We start from the raw sequence: 23,015 nt of genomic DNA on the forward strand, positions 1-23,015 counted from the left end.
AAATGTAACATTCAATTTAAACAGTTAAAACACCTACACATGTGAGACCTCAGATTTCAAATAAGCTAAAAATAGGTGAGATTGTTCTGATGTCTGATCATGTCGATGATGACTCTTGGCACCCTGATGATTTTAAAGTCATTGATGATATGTATTTCCTATTGGTGATATTCATTTCATTGATGAAATGATCGATGATATTGATTTTGTCTCCACAGGTACAGGGCAGCAATCAGGTGCAGCGAGCTCCTCGCGCTTTGTTCTGTCTGAAGCTCAACAACCCAATCAGACGAGCTGCGCTGTCCATCGTGGAGTGGAAGTATCCTTCAACTCATCCATTAGCTGTCATGTTTATTCATTCAGAATTTCACTCACATACAAGTTGACAGAAGAATAATATAATAACAACAATGTTCTATATGTGCAGGGTACTGACTGCATTGTGTGCATTTATCTATCTATCTATCTATCTATCTATCTATCTATCTATCTATCTATCTATCTATCTATCTATCATTGTTGACATTGTTGAAACATGAGAAACTGTGGAACTCTTCCCTGAACTTGTCTGTCAGACCCTTCGATATCTTCATCCTGTTAGCCATCTTTGCCAACTGTGTTGCTCTGGGAGTCTCCAAACCCTTTCCAGAGGATGACTCCAACTCCACCAACCACGACCTGGTGAGCATCCATGTTTCCTTCTCCGATGTTGTGATGGTCTCAGCTCCACCCTCCTTACTCTTTATACTATGCTAAGCTACGCTAAACTTGTGCTGCTTTACGACAACCAATTTATGTTGAATAAGAGCAACGTCAGATGTGCTTAATCATGATGATCTTATGTATGTGGACCAGTGGATTTTGGGAGGGTTTTGCCACGAATCAAACAAAGTTAAATAATATTTCAGTGAGCAATGAACATTTTACCCATCCAACTATCCATCCATCCATCCATCCATCCATCCATTTTCAACCGCTTATCCAGGGCCGGGTTGCAGGGGCAACAGTCTAACTAGTGATGCCCAGAAAAATTCATTCCTGTATAGAAATGCAGAAATGAGAAGACAAAAACAGATGTTTCATCAAATTTGAGTGTCATCAAAATGTTAAATATTTTCTGTCACTCATTTCAGAAAGTGATATAGGCTCATGACGCACAGAGTAAAACATGTCATGCCTTTATTTCTTGTTAATTGGATAATGATGGCTCATAGATAATGAAAACCCAAAATTCGGTTTCTCGGAACATTTGAATATTACTAAAGATCCATAAAAAAATCTTTTAAACAAAACTGTCATGTTTCCAAAAGTATGGTAATTTCTTTGCACTGAATACTTGGTTGGTCTACATCATAAATGGGTTTGACTTTCTGAAACGAGTGGCAAAAAATATACAACATTTTCATGATATTTACATTTTTTGAGACATACCTGTAAGCTCAACAGCTGGCTCAGTGAGCATGGAGGAGAGACACATTTGGAATGCTAACAGCAACCTGTCAGTGCGTAGGCCTAAGAAAGAAACCAAATTTGCAAATGTTAAGACAAAGGGACATTTTACATTGGTTGCATTACGGATCCGGAACAGAAAATTATATCACGCGCCAGGAGCTACAAGCATAGATATATGGCCATAGATATGGCTACTAGCATTAGCTCCCGTTGTAATAAATGGCTGTACTTCCACTGGATGCATTTACTTGAGGTTTGAAGATTTCTGCAGCCGCATGAGAGTCGCAAGTGATCCGACAGTGGCTCTATTTTCTACGCGTACAGCAGTGAACACACCAGGGATCGAGTGAAAAATGACAGACTCATAAAGCCCCGGAGGAATGGATGCTGGAATAAATTATGCATTCTGCAACGCATATGCATCCGGTGGAGATGGCAAACCTTCGGTGCTCCGGATCCGCTCGAATCCAGTGGAAATACAGTCGTTTATTACAGTGGGGACTAATGCTGGCAGCCATTTTCATACATATCTATGGCCATATATTTATGCTTGTAGATCCTACTGTGTGCCGTAACTTTCCACTCTGGATCCGTAAAGCAACCAGTGTAAAATGGCCCTAATGCTAACACCTGGCTTAGCTAGCAGGAGAAACTTATATCTTAGCTCATAATTGGCGTTCGTTGTGTACGAATCGTTCAAAACCTGTGAGTCACTTTACTGACCGGTGAGTCATCAAGTCCATTAACTCGTTCACCGAGTCATTCCTGCTCCAGCAGACCAGCTGCCGTGAGGAAAACAGGCAATCTGGTGTCAAACCAGAACATTAGTCAGTCAGCTGTTAGCTTAGCTTTGGTAAACTAGCTGACAGGTTTAGAATAATTAGTTTATACTCAAACATCGCTGTAACGGTGGAAAAGAAATTAAAAAGCTGGTTTAAAAAGACTGGATCTACTTCAAAGAGTCTGGAAAAATAGTGGCTTTATCCGCAGAGAGCGCTTTGGCTGAGTCTGCTGTGTTTTCCTGTTTGTCAGCCAGAGTTAGCTTCGCTCACAGAGGCTGAGACGTCACCCCAACACAAAGTGACTGCATGGACAGCGAGTACAGTCGGACTGTAAATCAAGGGTGTGAGAGAGAAAGAGAGAAAGATAGAGATGAAGAAGTAGACCCATCAGAGCAGAAACTCCTCAGATCCGATCACAGACACGTCACTCATCTCCTGCACCCACGTTTACCCGCGACCTTTGATGCCTGCAGCAAGAAAAACCACCGACCACCGAATCCAGCTCCGGCGATCAAACCTCAAGAGAGAACAGGCACTGAGGAAGCAACATCGACCACTGCAGCTTCTGCCAGAAGCATGCCAACAACTGATTACCGTGACAAAATGTAGAGATTGTTGTCAAAGTTGCGATGCTTTTGTGACATTTCGAGCGCATTAGCATCTCAGTCAAGCTTTCCAGCTAACCGTGAGGTTTTGGCCCTGTTTACATGACATTTCAAGGATAAAAGGCTCTTTTTTTGTGATGTCGTTTCAGAAAGGTTTCAGGGGAAATGCTGGAAAGGATGTAGTTGGTAACACAAACATCAGAAAAATAGGATCTTTGAATCTGACCATTTAGGAAGATGATTTCCTGAAGGTTTTTGGTGAAAAAAAAAGGTTTTTGAAAAGAAAAGTCACAATTTCTATTTGAAGCCATATATCTGTAACACTTTGGATTCCTAAATGGGAAAGAGGGTGGTTTGGGAATCAGCAAAGAGTGCAAATAAAAGCTTGTTGTTTTTTTCAGGAACAAGTGGAGTACGTCTTCCTCATCATCTTCACCGTGGAGACCTTCCTGAAGATCCTGGCATACGGACTGGTCATGCACCCGAGCTCCTACATTCGCAACGGCTGGAACCTGCTGGACTTCGTCATCGTCATTGTCGGGTAGGATAATGACAGATTTCCCATCTGGCTCAGATGTTAAGGTCTGGCTCAGGACCGGGTTTTCATTTTTTCAGCCAGTGAACTCTGAGCTGAAGTATTCTAGATTCCTGCTCACCAGGAAGCAGCGAGGCCCCTGAGAGATGGGGTATGAGACCCTGTTGAAAGTAAACACCCTAAACTTTCATCGCATTTTGGTGCCTGTTTACACGAAAATGGTCCATTTCCGTATGAATGGACATTGTTTTCACAATTTTGCCATATAAATGAAATATTCTGAAACAAAGATAAAAAACGAAAACTTGACACGCAAACAGGGTCCGATTCTGCCTCCAAGGACCCGACAGCTCGTCCTACAGGTCCAGAACTCTGTCCTGACTGCAGGACGCCCTCACTGTGGTGATGATGATGATGATGATGAAGAGACCTGTTGCTATGGTAACGCTCTGCTCCACTTTGTAGTGGGAAAAGATCCTGCATGTGGGACACTGAGCAGTGGTTGAATCCTCTTTGGGAGTAAATCCAGTTTCTGTCTCCCGACACGTTAAATGTGGATTCAGTTCAGATTTTGTGATTAATTATAATTAACTATATTGACAATAAAGACAATTAAATAAATTTGAGCAAAATTTGTAAATATTTTCAGTGGTAACAAAACTCAGTAAATAAATAATATATATCGGTGATGCTTTCATGAAGGTGAGCAAACTTGGGGGTTGTAAAAACATCTAGAATGAAACAACAACTATACTGTACATTCTACTGTATTCAGCACCGGATGATATCATAAAAACTGGCTTCATGTTGAAATTATTACTTTTTTTTTTTTTTTTTTTTTTTTAATATAGATGTACCACAGCAGTGAAAAACTTTCAAGTTTACATTTAAAGGCAATTATAGCACTGTTTCACCAGTACAGCCCACTGAAGGTGAAACTGAGCTGTATGTGACCCCCGATTTAGCGAAGTCATGTCTGTTTTCTCTGTATTTTATGAAGTTTTGTCCAAATTAAACTGAAGTAGTCTGGTTCTAAGGTTTCTTCCTGCTGAGAGGGAGTTTTTCTTTTCCACTGCCTCTCCTTGAATTGTTGGTTTTTCTCTCTAGAATTGCCTTGAGATGACGGTGTTCTGTTTGGCACTATAGAGATAAATCTCATTACATTTAAATGAGTTGAACTAGTCAGTGGCAGCAGTACAGTGACAGTAAGAAAGTTCTAGATAACACTGGTGTGGTGGTCACCTTCCTCTGCAGGTTGTTCAGCGTCGTCTTGGAGACGATGACGCACAAGTCGACCGGCGAGCAGGCGACCACGCATCACATGCCGGGAAAGCCTGGAGGTCTGGACGTCAAAGCTCTGAGAGCCTTCAGGGTGCTCAGGCCCCTCCGGCTGGTATCCGGAGTCCCCAGTGAGTGTGTGTCAGTGTGTGTGTAAAACTCCTGGAGGAGGAATCTGATCGAGCACTATGTGAACCTGTGGGTCCTGATTCTTCTGTGTGTGTTTGCGTGGTGCTTGTGTGTGTGTGTGCCTGCGTGTGTGTCAGGTCTGCAGATCGTCTTGAACTCCATCATGAAAGCGATGGTTCCTCTGCTGCACATCGCTCTGCTCGTCCTCTTCGTCATCATCATCTACGCCATCATTGGACTCGAGCTCTTCATTGGACGCATGCACAGGACCTGCTACTACACGGGGACGGGTAAAACTCACACACACACACACACACACACACACATACACACACGGAAAAACGTTACTAAAATAAGAGGAGGGAAAACAGAAAATATAGATGGAACACTCTGCCTTTTGTCACTGTGGATTTTGCCAGACGCTTGCACAATGCCCATGAAATATAACATTTTTGAGCTTGTGACATTGGGAATATTATAAATTCCTTGACCTCCAATAGATTCCTCACTCTAAATATAGAACAAAATTTCTCAAATGTGTTAAAGTAACACACTGTGGAAACTAATCACGAGTGAAGTGATAACGTGAGAAATATAAATCCAGACGAGACAATGAGAGCAATAAAGAGACGACACTCTGTCATAGTTTTATTAGATTATAACTTTGTCTTCTTTTTATAGTCACTGGTTCCCTCTCTCTCCTTCTTCCCTCTTCAGATAACTACGTGGAAGACGATCCGGTGCCGTGTGCCTTCGCCGGTCACGGCCGTCAGTGCAGCATTAACGGCTCCGAGTGTCGGGGGAGGTGGGACGGCCCCAACGGAGGGATCACCAACTTCGACAACTTCTTCTTCGCCATGCTGACCGTGTTCCAGTGCATCACCATGGAGGGCTGGACTGACGTGCTGTACTGGGTAAAGCACGCCGCCACCACCGCCACTGCCACTGCCGCCGCCACCGCCAGGCTCCATCAAAAACATGCTTCTCACTCCCCTCCGTTTGTGCAGATGAACGACGCCATCGGCTTCGAGCTGCCCTGGGTTTACTTCGTCAGCCTCGTCATCTTCGGCTCGTTCTTCGTTCTCAACCTGGTTCTGGGGGTCCTCAGCGGGTCTGTCATCTCAGCACAACACGTTTCATCTGAGCTGCAATGAGAAGAAGACAGAATGATCATGAATAAACAAAATCAATGTGGTGATAATAAAAAGCATGAAAACTAAATGAAATATATACATAAAAGTAGAAAATGACAAGTATGCAGGATAAAGTCAAAGTAAAGCGAGGGAGTTGTAGTGAAAGCATCTGCCTTTGATGAGTTGTAAATGTTGGTGTGGACATTGCAGAGAGTTCAGTAAGGAGAGGGAGAAGGCGAAGGCCCGCGGAGACTTCCAGAAGCTGCGGGAGAAGCAGCAGATGGAGGAGGACCTGTGCGGCTACATGGACTGGATCACCCAGGCCGAGGACATGGACGAGCTGGATGAGGACGGTAACCCACGTAAGACAGGGACACGTTGTGGTGAAGTCTGAGTCCACGACTTGGGGTTTTCTCTGATTCTCTAGATGCTTTGAAAATAATGGGGAAGAACTGAGGAGTCGCTATGATGATAATGTCAAAAGTCAGGCGCCGACTGAAGCCTCAGAGACAGATTCACGGTGACGCTGCTACTGCAAGACCCTGTTTACACGGCAGCATTTTTTCAATTGAAAACACTAAACTTTTGTTGCATTTTGGGGGTTTGTTTACATGATGACGGTGCTCAAAGCAACTGAAAATGCAGCCTTTAGAAAATGGTTCTCAAGGTGGAAGTTTTTGACTCTGCCTTTGTGGAAACAGGGCAAAATAGCACACTAGACTCCACCTATTTCACCAAGTCTACAGGTGGAATCACTTGAGGAAATGGGTGGAGTCTGATGTGCTCCTGTTTGGTTGGAACAAAAACCAGCAGCAACAGGGGTCCTTTCTGGACCAGTTTGGAGACCCCTGATAGATGATGGAAATGCTGCCGCTGCATGTGCCCATCCTGGCCATTGTTAATATTTCTTCTGCACATGCTCAGTAGAAGGACAATAAGAGCAGTGCTTTCCTCCAGAGTGTCGTGACTCCCAGTCCATATTTTCCTGGTCTTGGTAATTTGAGATTTGACAGTTACCGTAAAAACACTCCAACCTGGTGGTCTGTCCATGTTTACACATTGTTCATGTTTATATTGTTCTCTGCATCATGTGTGATTTTATTACAAAAAACAAGCAACAGCACCAACAAGTCTCCCAAAACTACATTGTTTTCAGAATTTGTCAGTGTTGTGTAAATGCACATATTTTAAATGCTGCCATGTAAATGCAAAGCAAAAGACTTGACTTGAAATGTCATGTAAATAGAGAAGCATTTAATTCTAATCACAGCTAGAGTGGATTCGAGTTCATGTTAAAAGTATATAGCTGGACATCTTCCATGATTCTGTCCGGAGGTTTGAGTTGGTGCAGGATTCATGGGGTAAACAGCAAGTTAGGATTAATCTTCCCGTCAGGTGTTTCTCAGGGTTGATGTAAGTCATCGTTTTGTGTTTAGTTGTGTGTGTGTGTGCGTTTGTTTTCCACTGGCAACTCATCCTACCTCTGTTTGTGTCTCAGGGCCATCTCTGGGTGATCTGTCGGATAAAAAGAGAGGGAAGTTCGGCTGGTTCAGTCACTCCAACGAAACTCACGGTGAGAAAACATCAAATGATTGTCCAGGAAGTGTCATTGGCTGATATACATCACAACATTCACATCCCTATCTTTCATTTGTCAAACAGACAGAAAAACATTCTTTACCGAAAAAATGTTAGTTCTTCTAATATAGAATCTAAGAAACAATGGATTTAAGTCTATTTTCTGAGATTCCTTTAACCCAAAAATAAAAATATTGCAACAATAAATGAAATGTGAAAAATGTGCAGAAAGTGCAGAAAAAAAGACAATTTGACACATCCTCAGGAGATAAGCGAGGAGGTTATGAGCTATGTAAAGCATACCAGACCATTTTAAAACAAATTATATGAGTTTAAAATGGATCTAACCATTTTTCAAACAGATAAAGCCAGTTTGAACTCGATCAGAGCGTAACAATTTGAAACAGACCACACCAATTTAAATCAGATCATGTGAGTTTAAACCAATTCACACCAGTTTAAACAACATCAGTCTAGTTAAAAACATATCTGACCACTTTAAACCAGAACAGACCAGTTATATTTTATCCCTACTGACCGCCACAAGGCAGTGCTGAAAGAGGATGAAATGATCCGTTTGTGCATCCACAGTTCAAGTATGCATACCAACAATGTCACCTGTGACCCTTGGGTGACCCTAGAAAGGTAATAAGTTCTAGTGTCACCACAGATTCACTTTCTCTTTTCTCCTCACTTGTCGGTCGCATACCACTGAATATTGAAGATGATGGGACTAGCCTATATGGCATCATACTTTGTCGCTAGTAGCTTTGTGAACGTGTTAGTCGGAGCCGTGAATTTTCGCCCTCCAAAGATCGGGGCAGCGTTTGCTCCTGTTTTGTATACTGATAGCCCGGTAGCATAATGTTAGCGCTGGGGTTGCTTTACTATCACAGTAAGTCCGATCTACTGCTGCTGGGTTAGACGGTGTGCGTGTTCTCTTCCCCCAGATTCCTGGTACTGACTCTGACTGCTTAGTGGCACGATGAGTGTTAGCTTTAGCTGATGCTCGTGGAGGCTGTGCCTGTGCGCTCCCTCCCCTGGCTTATTGGCGCCGACCGTAGCTGTTAACGGTATGGTTGGTGTTAGCTTTAGCTGTTGCTGGTGAAGGCCATGTTGGCACTCCCTTCCTCTGATTTATTGACACCGATCCTGTCCGTTAGTGACATAATAAGCGTTATGGCCCATGGCTGATGAAGGCCAAGTCCGCGCATTCTTCCCCTGGCTTATTGGTGACAGTCCTGTCTGTTCATGACATGATTAGTGTTGGTTTGTAGTTGCTGTCATTGAAGGCTACGTTAGCACGCTCTTTCCCCATCGCATTGGCACTGATCATACCTGCTGAGTGACACTGTTGAAAGGGCAGAATTAAGATGGGGTTGCCATGCGGTCATTCCCTCTTCTGGTCATGGCTTCAGCTAATATTTACTCGCACTGTGTGGAACATATCTTGCGTCTGCTGTGTAGTTGTGAAGGCACTCTCTTCCCTCAGCTTATCGCACATAGGTAGTAACATATTGGGTGCAGTGGAAGGCTCTCACCATTGCAATACCTGTGGTGCCCTCCTCCAGGCTGGTGATGGCCATGACCTCTACCCAAGGTCTGGGCCCTGATCAGCTTAGGGAGGGGCTATCGGACAACCCATGCATGAACTGCAGCTGCATGCCTCACGCACTGAGAGTTACTAGGCTGGAGTATGTATCCTCTGTTGCTGAAGATGACCCATTCTTCCCAAGATGGCTGCCATATTTTCAGCCGAGATGCTGTGGAGGGTCTGCTACTGCGGTTGGGTCCTCCAGGAAGAGGGCAAAAACTGAGCGGTAACTTGCCTCAGAGGTTGACCGTTTGCATAGAGAGCTGGCTTAGTTGAAGTCTCTCTTGCATGAATGGCAGTCTGTCCCTCCTGCGGACAAGGCAGTGTTGTTATCCACCTGGTCCATGCCACTGCTTGTCCCCGAGGATGACGTCATTTCTCTAGCAACTTCAGCCTCTCGCTTTCATAATCAGAATGGTCAGGCCTCCATGGTGCCAGAGCCGAGGTTCCCATTGTCGGCTCCGAGCTCGTTGAATGAGACGACGGATGACTCAATGCAGGCATACATGCAGCCTCAGAGCACATGAGGCTGGAGGTGCCACAACCGAACCAGCATGCTCCTGTGAGGGCCTTCTTCCAGCACCAAGATGGCATTTTTATGGGCAATTACCTTGATGAAACACATGGATGAGTTGCACGCTCTGTCTATCAATCCATCATGTCTGACGTAGCACCCAGATGATGCAGTTGTCACTCTGTGACCAAATGTTAGCTTTTTTCCCAAAAGTGTGGCAGGGTTTACATTCCTATCAGCCAGTAAGGCTCGCATGGTGTGATCCTCCATTGAGCAATTCTTGAGACAACTCTTGTTCCCACTAAGAGCCCTGAGATGCTTTATTGATGCGACTTGGTGCATCCAAACAGCTTTTTGTCTGTTATGGAGGCTCTAACAGCTCTGCTCTTCCCAATCAGTGTTTATCTCATTGAATTGTGGATACCATCCCCCATTCTTATCAGACAGTGAGCCGCGCTCTACCATTGGGGGCATACTGCCACTCCACCAGTGTGGTGTTCACCTTGACAGCAGCGATCGTAGTAACAGCATGAAAACCATCCTGACTGAACAGAACCAGTTCATACTGGCACTAACCAGTTTGGACCAGAACATTTTTGCCGAGTTCAAAGAGTTTTTACATCCAAGGAGCAGTCCAGATCTGAGCTACAGCTTTACCCTGTTAAAAAATGTTGCAAGCTTTCTGCTATAAAATATACTGTTTCCGAAGATGACAAAGTTTAAACATAATATATATATTTTTTTTTATCATATTTGTCCCACAGCGAGTCTACCTGCCAGTGAAACGGCTTCTGAAAACACCGAAAACATCGATGAAGAGCACACCAACTGCTGCCAGGCCTGCTGGTAACCCTCTGACCTAGAGCCTGACTTCTTAATGTGCTCATCTAATACTAAAAAACTCTGTTACGAACTCATGAAATATCTTTTTTTGTAATTCCTGTTTCTTCACTACATTTGTCCTACAAGTGGCACCAATACAGAGCATGTGCCTGATTTACTACGGCACAGTTTACGCAAAAACATTTAAAGTGAAAATGCATTGTTTTTGGATTTCCGTTTCAGAAACTTTTTTTTTTTTTTTCACATTTTGAAAACAACTTAGGTTCACACGGAGAAGGCTGAAAACAATGCAATTTACATGTTGGGCCATTAGTAGGTGCTGTTTGTTTTTGTTATGAAACCACATACAAATGAATAGTATCTCTGCTGAAGTCTGAGTCAGTTTACACCTCCTTTTCAAACACAGTGAAACAGATGTAACCATCCATCAAATTCATTAATATTGTGAAAGATCCATTAGACATCCCCATATCTTATACATGAAGACGAATGCATTGCCTAAGTTGAAAATGGGGAAAAACTTTTAGGAATCACTGGTGTAGAGCATTAAGAAATTGATGCTAATGCTGTAAGAACTGTCAGTAAATGTTCAGGTTTGCCTTAAGTTAAACGGAAAAAAATGCTGAACAGTCACAAACAATTTTAGAATCAGGAAACTGAAGGAGTTAGCTTCAGGCTAACACGATACTCAAAGCTGCAGAGGAAAATTAAGTCTCTTGGAAGCAGGCCAGATTTTTCAGAGTGAAGTTTTATTCATCGTTCATCTTTATCACGGTATTCTTAGCTTTCGCTAAGCTAATTCGAGGATAACCTACAACACTTTAATTTTCATTGATTTGTCTCTGTTACACCTGTTTCTGCCATGTCTCTACCTTTGTAATGATCTTGTTTCTTTCACGTTTCAGCGCTCGTATGATGAAGATCGGCTGCTGGTGAGTTCACTGACCGTCAGACCTTCAAGAGTCACATTTAAAAGTCTCTCCTCACTGCATGTCCCGTCTCTCCTTGTCTGTGCCAGTCGGACGTTACGGCGGTGGAACCGAGTCTGTCGCAGGAACTGTCGCACCGCTGTCAAATCCGTCACCTTCTACTGGGTGGTTCTCCTGCTCGTCTTCCTCAACACCGCCCTCAGTGCTTCTGAGCACTACGACCAACCTGTTTGGCTCACCGAGGTCCAGGGTAACAAATCCTTCCCCTTTAAATAATTCTCACAGGTACCGGGCCGCCACAGACCAGAGACGTGGAATGAACTGGTTGACTGGTTCTTGGATGCTGCTCTTTTAGAGTTAGGATTTGGGGAGGTTTTCTGAGTACGAGTTGTCAGTACAGTATCGGACCCGATACCAAATATTGGTATCAGTGCATCCCCTAATAGTTGGCAGGTTTTGATAGATTGTAGACCGAGTAAAGTCTGATTTAAGACTTGTTTATAGATCAGTTTTGCAAAAACTGTATGTTGAGCTACTTGTTGATTCTGCAGAATTTTCATGATCTAATTCTAGACTGCTGTCAGTCTAGAATTCTTTATTATTCTTTTTTATTCTTTTTTATTCTTTCAAACTTGTTCTGGCTTGGTTTAAATTTGTTCTTGACAGCTTTTGCACCAATTTTAGATTCCCTTTAACACAGTCATTAATGAGCTGCTGCATTATATAGTGTAGGATTATTTGGACTCTCATGCAGATATTATGGTTGGAATTGTTATGGATGTAATTTTGATTATTTTAACCAACAGATAGATTCATCTAAACTTCTTTTCTTGACTGGCTTTGTATTGTTGATACAATAGTTTTGGACGAATTCTGAGTAATAGTTGGACTGGTTTTCGAACTGGTTTCAGATTCATTCCCAACTTGTTTCAGACTGGTTTTCGATTTTCTGTGGATTTTCGCATTACATTCTTTAATTCTAGAGGACTTAAATCAACAGATGGTCGATGTCTAAAACTCATTTTAGGCTTGTTTGAGACTGCTTCTAAGATTGTGTGTGTGTGTGTGTGTGTGTGTGTGTGTGTGTGTGTGTGTGTGTGTTTGTGTGTGTGTGTGTGTGTGTGTGTGTGTCAGATATTGCCAACAAGGTGCTGCTGTCTCTCTTCACGGTGGAGATGCTGCTGAAGATGTACAGTTTGGGTCTGGCTCACTACTTCGTGGCGTTCTTTAACCGCTTCGACTGCTTCGTGGTGTGCAGCGGCATCATGGAGACCATCCTGGTGGAGCTGGACATCATGCCTCCCCTCGGGATCTCTGTGCTGCGCTGCGTTCGCCTGCTGCGTATCTTCAAGGTCACCCGGTGAGGAAACGCCACCAGGTCCGATCTACTTCCAGAAAACACTCGTGGTGGTTGTACCATGGTGTGTCAACATGGTTCAGAGTGTTTATGGACCATTTTTGAGATAATTATCCAGTCATAGTTAAAGAATATGAACCAGTTAAACTGGTTTTACATTAGTTTCCGACTGGTAAAAGACTGGCTATAGACAAACTGGCTATAGATTGACACTGGACTGGTTTATACATGGGTTACAGACCAGTTAAAGAGAGACTTCAGATGGTTTATAGGTGGGTTACAGACTGTTTCTAAACTACTAGAGTGTTTAAAGTTCATGACTGGTTGTAGACTAGTTAAAGAGTAGTTATAGACTGACTAGAAGGGTCAAAGATTGGTTGGAGACTGACTGTAGATGAGTTGTAGACTGGTTAATCAGTGGAAATTATTTGACATCGACTGGCAAATAATGGTTAAATACTGGTCATAAGAAGACCTGTCACTACTGAAAGACTAGTGGTAGACTTGTCATGATGGATTAATGATCAATTATAAATCAGTTAAAAACTGGTTTTATATCAGTGTTAGTCTGGTAGATAGACTGACTAAAAAACAGCTTCAGTTTAGATTAGTTGTTATAAATGGGCCACAGAATAGTTAAAAAGTAGTTCCAGATGGGTTCTCAAGTGTTTATTGACCAGTTGAAGAGCTATAGACTGGTAAAAGAGTGTGTGCAATTTAAAGACTAATAATAGACTGGTCATAAACATTTCAATAGTTTACATACTCGCCTCTCCTCTGACATGACCGTGTCTTTGCACAGCCATTGGACGGCTCTGTCCAACCTCGTGGCGTCGCTGCTGAACTCCATGAAGTCCATTGCCTCGCTGCTGCTGCTCCTCTTCCTCTTCCTCATCATCTTCGCCCTGCTCGGCATGCAACTCTTCGGAGGGAAGTTCAACTTTGACGAAACTCAGACCAAGCGCAGCACGTTCGACGCCTTCCCGCAGGCACTGCTCACCTGCTTCCAGGTAACTATCACACATGTGGAGGTGGGCTGGGGTGGGGGAGGTGGTGGGCAGGTGGTGGTGTTCCTCACAGCAGCTGTGTTGTGTTCAGATCCTGACCGGAGAGGACTGGAACGTGGTCATGTATGACGGCATCATGGCGTACGGCGGCCCCGTGTTCCCGGGCATGATCGTCTGTATTTACTTCGTCATCCTCTTCATCTGTGGTAACTGTATCCATGGTGACAGACATGGTGTTGTGACTGGTTATTGATGAGTCAAGGACTGTTCAAAGAGTTGTCATATTCTGCATTTGGAGTTTTTCCTCTCCATTAGCTTTGACATTGAATTCAATCAATTTACCACCCTCTTCCCCGTCTCTGTTAACAATGATCAGAAGTGTTCACAGACAGTGGTTTTCACAGCAGCATCCTTAATGAGTGTCAGATATCCTGCTGAACGTGTTCTTGGCCATCGCTGTGGACAACTTGGCCGGAGGAGACGGAGATGACAAGAGCAAAGAGTGAGTGACAGCCAGGAGGAGGAGGAGGAGGAGGAGGAGGAAGAGGTGCAGGGATGAAGGTTATCCTGTCTTACACTCTCCTTCTGTTTCCCCCAGTAAGAAGACGGAGGAAGCCGGGGAGGCGGAGGAGGGGGTGGAGGCTGAGGAAGGACAGGTGAAGGTGAGTGTGGAGGTCAAACACTTCTGCGTTGAAGATTTGAGATCTGTTTCATTGTTTTTCTTCTCCTGCAGGTTGACATAGACGAAGACACCGAGTACGAGGAGGAAGAGGAGCTTCCTGAAGGAGAGGACGGTGAGTCTCCAGCCAAATGCCGAACTGATTGTGGTATTTTATCTCAGCAAATATTTAATAGAAATGTTGTTTCCTTTGTTAAAATAAACCAAAACACCAACCCCATCACAGTGAAAACTTGTATTTGGACCCATGAAAACAAAACAAACTCAAAAATCTATCTAAAATACTGGATTAAAATAAAAGAGTTTCAGTTTGGTCTTTGTTTTTGAGCTGGGTTAGTGGATCCTCATTCTAAGCTGATCTAAAGAAGAATCTGTACGCTGCAGGATCAATCGAACACCAGTTAAATTGGGAAGGGGGCGTTGAGGATTAGGATTGTTGGAAAGGTTTTAAACTTCCTGTGCTCTGCTTTCAGATGGAGGAGTCCAGTTAAAGATGGCCGACCTGGCTCCTCCCAAAGAGAAAGTTCTGCCCATACCAGAGGGCAGCGCCTTCTTCTGCCTCAGCAAGACCAACCCGTGAGTGGACCTCCCTCCCTCACCACGTCTCACCCCCCCATCGTTTCTCACCCCGTTACAGTAACATGACCGTGTGTGTGTGTGTTGGCGTGTGTCTCTGCAGGATCCGTGTAGCCTGTCACACACTGATCCACCACCACATCTTCACCAACCTCATCCTGGTCTTCATCATCCTCAGCAGCTGCTCGCTGGCCGCCGAGGATCCAATCAGAGCGCACTCTTTCAGGAACAACGTGAGTCCGGCGCCTTCCTCAAACCCTACAGCCAATCAGAGGCCATATGGCGGCGGTGACGATGTCACAGATGCACCTCTATGGTTCATGCTGTAGGGTGTGTGCGTGTGTGTGTGTGTGTGTCTGTATGTGCGCGTGTGTGTCAGCTGGGGGTGCAGTTTACATTCCAGCAGCAGCATGAGAAGAAGAAGAAGAAGGCGAAGTGGGTCAGTGACTAACCGGGTTAAAGAGAAAACACACACGCACTAGTACAAATGTACACTAATACAGTTATGCACACACACACACACACACACACACACACACACACACACACACCTATACAGTATCATACATGTTTTGTCTCTAAAAACAGAACTTGAAATGTTGTGTGTGTGTGTGTGTGTGTGTGTGTGTGTGTGTGTGTGTGTGTCTGTATGTGCGCGTGTGCGCGTGTGCGTGTGTGCGTGTGTTTAATTGTTTAATGCAATGACTTGCAGTCTTTTCATTACTTTTGTGCATTTCTAGTCTGCCACAGTCTTAAATACTTCCTGTTCCAGCTGTTTACACTCATTTGTGTGTGTGTGTGTGTGTGTGTGTGTGTGTGTGTGTAGATTCTGGGTTATGCAGACTACGCCTTCACTTCCATCTTCACCGTGGAGATTCTATTAAAGGTAAAAATGCTCCATTCTCGCTCTAACCCTGGGTCTTTCTCTTTTCTTGCTGTTTTTTTTACTCTCTCTCAGTGTGTTTTCTCCCTCTGAATCTTTGTATCTCGCCTCTCGATTCCTCCCACTGTTTCTTTGTGTCTCGCTTGAATCTAGCTCGATGCTGTCGATACGTGTGTCTTTTTCTGATTTCTATCCGGTCATCTGTTTCTCTCTGTGTGTGGCGGTCAGATGACGGTCCATGGAGCGTTCCTCCATCAGGGCTCCTTCTGCAGAAACTGGTTCAACCTGCTGGACCTGCTGGTCGTCAGCGTCTCGCTCGTCTCCTTCTTCCTCCAGTCAGTACCAAAGTGTTCTTTGTTGTAACGCCTTCATCCTTAAGGTTTCTCTGTGATTTTCATCTGTACCAGATGAAAGATAACAAACATGAATCGCGATGATATTTTTGGTCTTGGCTAAATCGGTGATCCTGCGTTGCTCTGTGAGGCCGGGTCAAGGACGGACGTTATCATGGTTTTTCAACCAAAACCAACCTGGCCGCTCCCGCAGACTACGTCAGCCAACTAATAGAAATGCAGCATGAATTGATATAGTGATCAGAACGACACTTGTGCTGAACGGCTGGAGATGCTTTGTGGCTACATGATTCTTTGACAATCATGAAGTCCTCTTTATTTTAAAGGATCTAACATTTTAGGTTTTGCAAATAGTTCATGTGATTCATTTGTGTCACAAAAATACAAATTCTAAGCATTTATAGTTAATGTTTTTCATTTATTGAAAGATATAAAAAAAATACAAATAAAAAAGTGGGTTTTTTCTGAAGCTCTGTGGCGGAGGCTAATTTTTCCTGACCACAGTGTGAAGAAATCTGAGGCAGGAAGCTGATTAACTTGACAGCTCTGACAGCAGTAAATCCCAACCTTTTACTTGAGACTGAATTTTTTCATCATCATAAACCTGGATTACACCCCCAACCCCCCCCCCCCCCCACGACACCCTGTACATTTACTAAAATAGCTGAAGCAACTGAACTACAGTTTCTCTGTTCTATTCTGTTACGATGAGTTCTTTTTTCCCTGAGGAGGAACTCTTGAGTTTTCTCTCCCTCTCATTTGTTGGGTGGACTGGAGTTTCAAACTTTCATTCTCCAATTTTTCCCAACAAAAGATTAATTCAGCTTGCGTTTTGTCCATTTTTTACCATGAAATTCTACTTACTTCTCTTGGTAGCCTTATTTTTCCTCTTTTGACAAATTCATTTTTCTCTTCAGCCTGACGTGCCGCCATTTTTTTCTCCCACTGCTGACATTGCTAGTTTACATTTTTGTATATTATTTTGAAAATATCTTTAAATGGATGATGCAGTTTTAATGTAAATTCTTAAAGTGAGTAGTTTATGTGAAAATGAGTTAAATGCAGACTCTTTTTAAGTCGGTTGGAAATCCCTGTCCTCGATTACAGTACTTCGGAGCACAACTCATCGATGGTTTTAAAAGTGGAGCAGGGTTTTGACACTAAAGACTGTGTCTCTCTGCAGCTCGAGTGCCATCTCAGTGGTGAAGATCCTCCGAGTGCTCAGGGTGCTCCGACCCCTCAGGGCCATCAACAGAGCCAAAGGACTCAAGGTAACGCCTGCTAATCGCCTGCATAACGTCTGGACGTTGACATTTTGATTAAATGATTACAGAACTAAAAGATGTTTAAGAAATTTGGATAACAGTTGAAAGAACCGTTCTGACTGCTGCCTGGCCGGGTTGTGTTGCAGCATGTGGTCCAGTGTGTGTTTGTGGCCATCAGGACCATCGGGAACATCATGATCGTCACCACGCTGCTGCAGTTCATGTTCGCCTGCATCGGAGTGCAGCTTTTCAAGGTGAGCCTGAGACAGATAACAAACCAGCAGCACTAACGCGTGGCCTGGCATGCCAACTACTCTGTTTTCAGTGTTTCTGCCATCTCCGCAGAAACCGACACTGATTTCAAAACGTTGACGTGTAAGTGTGAAAATTTTTGCTTGTGTGTTTTGTTTTCAGGGTAAATTTTATCGCTGTACGGACGAAGCCAAGCACACTCCTGAGCAGTGCAAGTAAGTTTGAAACACCTGAAGTAAAGAATATTTCATTAAAAACATCATGATTTATGAGTAATTTCAGAAGTTATCGTTTGATATCATTAGATTACATTTGATCTGATTAGTTTGATTTACCACTGGTACTTCGAAGTTCGTAACTGATTGTTCAATAGATAACTGAGTCACAGAATTGAATGATTGTACTACTTTTAACTTACTTTTAAGAGGAAAAGGACATTATCTTCTATCCACAGTAGCCAACATTTGTGGGAGAAGCCTTGAATAAGTGCCAGTGCAGTAACACAGCTACATTATAGGCACAGGCCACATTAAAGGAGATGGAACTTACTTTGGTAATTATATTCTTTGATTTTCCCTCTATTAATTTCACTACTTTTTAAAATTGGAGGGATCAGTCATTTTCAAGATTTTGCACAACATCGACTTCTTGAAATATTATATTATTAAATATTGTGTATCACACTGTATTTTAAAAAAGTAGCATTTTACAGTCATTCAGAATTCGCTCAATCCCAAACTGTTGTCTTCAGTAATCAGCTGCTCTCGTACTTTCTTTGCTAAAATCCCTCTTGTTCAGTGATAACGCCTCTTTCATGACAGACCTGACACTGTAAGTAACATTAGCGTCAGTCTGTGTCCACTGTAGCTGTGATTAGCGTTAGCATCTTTAAATAGCAGGTAGCTTCCCTTTCTTTGAGCTTTCGGCATGTCGGTAGTTTCTCTGAGCTGTTTTGTTGCTGCGTATTCCACATTGTTATTAGTTCGTGAATTTATTTCTTTCAATAAGCACAGACATCCGGATGATTGATCCGATTGTTCGTGCAATGATTGAATCAGTTTGATTACAGTTCAGTCGAGTTAGGATTAATCACATAGATTAACGGAAGGTGAGATTCACGTTGTGGTCTGAGTATCAGACAAGTGCTAAAACCAGTGTGTGTGTGTGTGTGTGTGTGTGTGTGTGTGTGTGTGTGTGTGTGTGTCTTCATATGTCTTCAGAGGGACGTTTGTGGTGTATAAAGATGGAGACGTGAGCCACCCGATGGTGCGGGAGAGGATCTGGCACAACAGCGACTTTAACTTCGACAACGTGCTGATGGGGATGATGGCGCTCTTCACCGTGTCCACCTTCGAGGGGTGGCCCGCGTGAGTTTCCGGTCCAGACCCCACCAAACGCTCTCCGACAGGAAGGAGCGCTCGCCGTCAACGCCCTTCTCTTTCCAGGCTGCTGTACAAAGCCATTGACGCCAACGGAGAGAACTCTGGCCCCATCTACAACTACCGGGTGGAGATCTCCATCTTCTTCATCGTCTACATCATCATCATCGCCTTCTTCATGATGAACATCTTCGTGGGTTTTGTCATCATCACTTTCAGGGAGCAGGGAGAGCAGGAGTACAAGAACTGTGAGCTCGACAAGAACCAGGTACACTCACCTCCACACGGACTGAAACCAAACATCCATCCATCCATCCGTTCATCCATCCATCATCCTACCCTTCCTTCCTCCCTTCCATCCACCCTTCGCTCTTAGCCCATAATTTAGTCAGTTTGATCCAAGAACAAATGATGTGAATCTGAAGTCTGCCTCACTCTGTTATGCTTTATTTGGAGGTGATAGTTCAATAATTTACACTCAATGGGTGTGTGTGTGTGTGTGTGTGTGTGTGTGTGTGTTTGTGTGTGTGTGTGTGTGTGTCCTGCAGCGTCAATGTGTGGAATACGCCCTGAAGGCTCAACCCCTCAAACTTTACATCCCCAAGAACCCGGTTCAGTACAAGTTCTGGTCCATCATCAACTCCACCGGCTTCGAGTACGTCATGTTCGTCCTGATCCTGCTCAACACCGTCACGCTGGCAGTGCAGGTTTGCTCCTCCTCCTCCTCCTCCTTCTCTTCTTGCTCTTTTTCCTCCTCCTACAACCCCGGGCTCATTTTCTCCTACTCTTGCAGCACTACGAACAATCCAAAACCTTCAGCTACATCATGGACATCCTCAACATGGTCTTCACCGGACTCTTCACCGTGGAGATGCTGCTCAAGCTGCTCGCTCTCAGGCTCAGGGTGAGGAAACCAAACGCACCCAGAGGGGAATCACTTCAGTCCACTTTGATTTAGGGCTATAGCTATGAATTCTTTTAAAAGTCGTGTATTCTATCAAATAACTCATATTGCAAGAAATTTTAATTTTTTTAAATTTTTTTTTTAAGTCTGAAGTGATTCCAGTGCTCATATTTCCTCCGTCTTTGCAGCATTACTTTGTGGACGCCTGGAACTCCTTCGATGCCCTGATCGTGGTCGGTAGCGTGGTCGACATCGTGGTCACCGAGTTCAGCGTGAGTCCTGCTGCACATTAAACATTCAGATCCATGAAGTACAAAATTAAAAACATATGCATACAAAAAAAGTTCACAGAATTTATTCTAAAATACTTTGACATGAGGAATACTGAAAAACTCCAACGTGGTTGAAATGCTTTTTATGATGACTTCTTCAATCTCTCAGAGTGGAGAGGACAGCTCCCGAGTGTCCATCACGTTCTTCCGTCTGTTTCGAGTGATGCGTTTGGTCAAACTGCTGAGCAAAGGGGAGGGGATTCGCACTCTGCTGTGGACCTTCATCAAATCGCTGCAGGTCAGAAGGGTGGGGTTAACAGACGGGGTGTGGTTAATGTAGAGGGTGGGGTTAGGAAAGGGGGTGTGGTCAAAAGAGGGGGGTGATAAAAATCTTTCTCACCACAGGGTCTCATATTGTGGCCAAAGTCCAGCTTCGGTTTGAGTTAATGTCTATAAGAATTTGAAGTTAAAGAATGTTTTTGGTAATCCAACTAAAATGTGTCTTCTGTAGTTTGAAAATTATGTTTAAGATTTTGCTAAACTTAAGTTGAAGTTTGCATTAATTCTACTTAGATTCAGATAAACTCTGGTTGAGTTCTGATCAAGTTTGGAGAGAATGTAGGTAAAATCCAGTGGAGTGTAGCTACACTGTGGCTGAAGTTTGACTAATTCTAACTAAAGTTCAGGTGTTGACGCTGAGATTCAGCTGAATTCATTCAGAATGTCAGCTGAGGTCTCGGTGAAATTTAGCTGATGTTTAGCTAAACACTTGACAATTTAAAGTCTAACCAATATTTGACCTAAGTTTAGCTCTGCTGTTGTTAAAGGAAGTTAAAGGAAGATTACTTTTGTAGTGTTTTACTCACGTATGTCTCTTCATGCTCTTGGAGACTCTAACCTCATTGAGGTTCTCTCTGCAGGCTTTGCCCTACGTCGCTTTGCTCATCGCCATGATCTTTTTCATCTACGCTGTCATCGGCATGCAGGTGAGGTCCTGCAGCACCTGAACATGGATTTCTTACAACGATGCATGTGATGTTTATAGAGCTTCATTCCAATCTGAGACTTTATCTTTTCTCATGTGTCTTTGCTCATTAGACGTTTGGGAAGATTGCGATGCAGGATTACACTCAGATTAACAGAAACAACAACTTCCAGACGTTCCCTCAGGCGGTTCTTCTCCTCTTCAGGTCAGCTCTTCTGCTTTATCTCATTCTGAGGACTGTTCATTCATGTCTGGTGTTCCACAAGGTTCCTCTCTGGGTCTTCTGCTTCTTTGAACTCCAACTGAAAATTACAGTTTGATAGTAGTAGCTAGCTACTTCTGTAAAATGCATCAAATGTATTATGCTAGAAGCTGCAAATGAGAAGATGCTAGTTTACAGCTCGCCTGGCGAGCAGGACAGGAAGTGCTGCCTCACTGGTGGTTAGCTTTTTGTTTTTTTCCCCAGACAAACTCAGAAACTTCAATGTTTCTAATTGTGTATAATTAATTACTGACACAACTGTGGCATGGTTAGCGTTCTCACATCATGGATGCTTGGTGTGGACCTCTCTGCGGAGTCAGGCTGTTGTATAGATGTGTGTGTGTGTGTGTGTGTGTGTGTGTGTGTGTGTGTGTATACAGATGTGCTACGGGAGAGGCGTGGCAGGAGATCATGCTGGCCAGTCTCCCAGGGAAGCGTTGCGACCCGGAGTCCGACTACGAACCAGGAGAGGAGTTCAGCTGCGGCAGCAACTTTGCCATCGTTTACTTCATCAGCTTCTTCATGCTCTGCGCTTTCCTGGTACGTGTCCTCCTCCTCCTCCTCCTCCTCTAGATCCACCTCCACCTCCACCTCCTCCCACTGTGGTCAAAACTCCACATTCAGGGAGAGCATTAACAGATGGCATTCTGTCCTCCTCAGATTATTAACCTGTTTGTCGCCGTCATCATGGACAACTTCGACTACCTGACCCGTGACTGGTCGATTCTGGGGCCGCACCACTTGGACGAGTTCAAGAGGATCTGGTCCGAATATGATCCGGAGGCAAAGTGGGTGTTTCAGAAGAGATTCAATTATCTGAGAGATGATAACACTGTTTGATGTTTTCATCCTGCCTGTATTTTTAAATAATACTGATTTGATTCATATTGTTTTATTTTTCAAGAAATGGCTGTGACTAAATTACTGACTGGATAAAAGTGGTTTAAAATGGTTTAAACTGGTGTTTGACTGATTCAAAAAATGTTTTTGACTGGTTTAAGCAGATTCCAGACCAGTTTTAATTTGATTGTGATTAGTTTAAAGTTGTTCAAACTGGAGTCAGTTTGGCATCAACAAGTTTCTGAATGGCTTAAGCCGGTATCTGACAAGTTTAAACTAGTTTCGATTTTTTTGGACTAGCTTCAGATTAATTAAAATGGGCTTAAATTCATTCAAACTTGTTTTACCTTCAAATCTGGAATTTCTCAAGTAATTTGAGAAATTTTCTTGTGCATCTTGTAAAAAAAAAACTGCAATAACTGACCAACACTAAACAGCACCTTAGCTCCTTTATTTACATTGTCTACCACAATGTAATGTACGACACCCCCTGCATGAAGTTTCTATGGGCTCCTATCCAGACTAAGCCCAACTCCAAATCCAAATGTGGATGAGGAGTAGGCGGGGCTATGTAAGTGTCTATAGACTACATGACTGACTAACTAATCAAGAAAAGTGAAACTACTTGT

At 43.5% G+C, this 23,015-nt stretch overlaps 1 protein-coding gene across 1 annotated transcript in view; it reads left to right on the forward strand.

The window, feature by feature from the left end:
- The window catches only part of cacna1fb (calcium channel, voltage-dependent, L type, alpha 1F subunit), a 39,863-nt gene that overhangs the window by 10,109 nt on the left and 6,739 nt on the right, over positions 1-23,015 (forward strand). The window contains exons 3-38 of the mRNA XM_030117805.1: positions 219-319; positions 576-681; positions 3,241-3,380; positions 4,629-4,783; positions 4,919-5,071; positions 5,499-5,695; positions 5,789-5,892; positions 6,125-6,276; positions 7,413-7,487; positions 10,365-10,446; positions 11,349-11,375; positions 11,462-11,622; positions 12,507-12,732; positions 13,532-13,739; positions 13,828-13,948; positions 14,163-14,238; positions 14,335-14,398; positions 14,470-14,534; positions 14,830-14,834; positions 14,895-14,991; positions 15,095-15,224; positions 15,818-15,877; positions 16,103-16,209; positions 17,411-17,498; positions 17,639-17,746; positions 17,907-17,959; positions 18,965-19,111; positions 19,190-19,391; positions 19,672-19,830; positions 19,917-20,027; positions 20,216-20,299; positions 20,469-20,597; positions 21,220-21,285; positions 21,398-21,489; positions 21,927-22,086; positions 22,207-22,334. Of these exons, the coding sequence (XP_029973665.1) occupies positions 219-319; positions 576-681; positions 3,241-3,380; positions 4,629-4,783; positions 4,919-5,071; positions 5,499-5,695; positions 5,789-5,892; positions 6,125-6,276; positions 7,413-7,487; positions 10,365-10,446; positions 11,349-11,375; positions 11,462-11,622; positions 12,507-12,732; positions 13,532-13,739; positions 13,828-13,948; positions 14,163-14,238; positions 14,335-14,398; positions 14,470-14,534; positions 14,830-14,834; positions 14,895-14,991; positions 15,095-15,224; positions 15,818-15,877; positions 16,103-16,209; positions 17,411-17,498; positions 17,639-17,746; positions 17,907-17,959; positions 18,965-19,111; positions 19,190-19,391; positions 19,672-19,830; positions 19,917-20,027; positions 20,216-20,299; positions 20,469-20,597; positions 21,220-21,285; positions 21,398-21,489; positions 21,927-22,086; positions 22,207-22,334 (4,139 nt within the window). The remainder of the gene's footprint in view (positions 1-218; positions 320-575; positions 682-3,240; positions 3,381-4,628; positions 4,784-4,918; positions 5,072-5,498; positions 5,696-5,788; positions 5,893-6,124; positions 6,277-7,412; positions 7,488-10,364; positions 10,447-11,348; positions 11,376-11,461; positions 11,623-12,506; positions 12,733-13,531; positions 13,740-13,827; positions 13,949-14,162; positions 14,239-14,334; positions 14,399-14,469; positions 14,535-14,829; positions 14,835-14,894; positions 14,992-15,094; positions 15,225-15,817; positions 15,878-16,102; positions 16,210-17,410; positions 17,499-17,638; positions 17,747-17,906; positions 17,960-18,964; positions 19,112-19,189; positions 19,392-19,671; positions 19,831-19,916; positions 20,028-20,215; positions 20,300-20,468; positions 20,598-21,219; positions 21,286-21,397; positions 21,490-21,926; positions 22,087-22,206; positions 22,335-23,015) is intronic.

The sequence above is a fragment of the Salarias fasciatus genome, chromosome 20 (assembly GCF_902148845.1).
Source record: "Salarias fasciatus chromosome 20, fSalaFa1.1, whole genome shotgun sequence".
Taxonomy (NCBI): Eukaryota; Metazoa; Chordata; class Actinopteri; order Blenniiformes; family Blenniidae; genus Salarias; species Salarias fasciatus.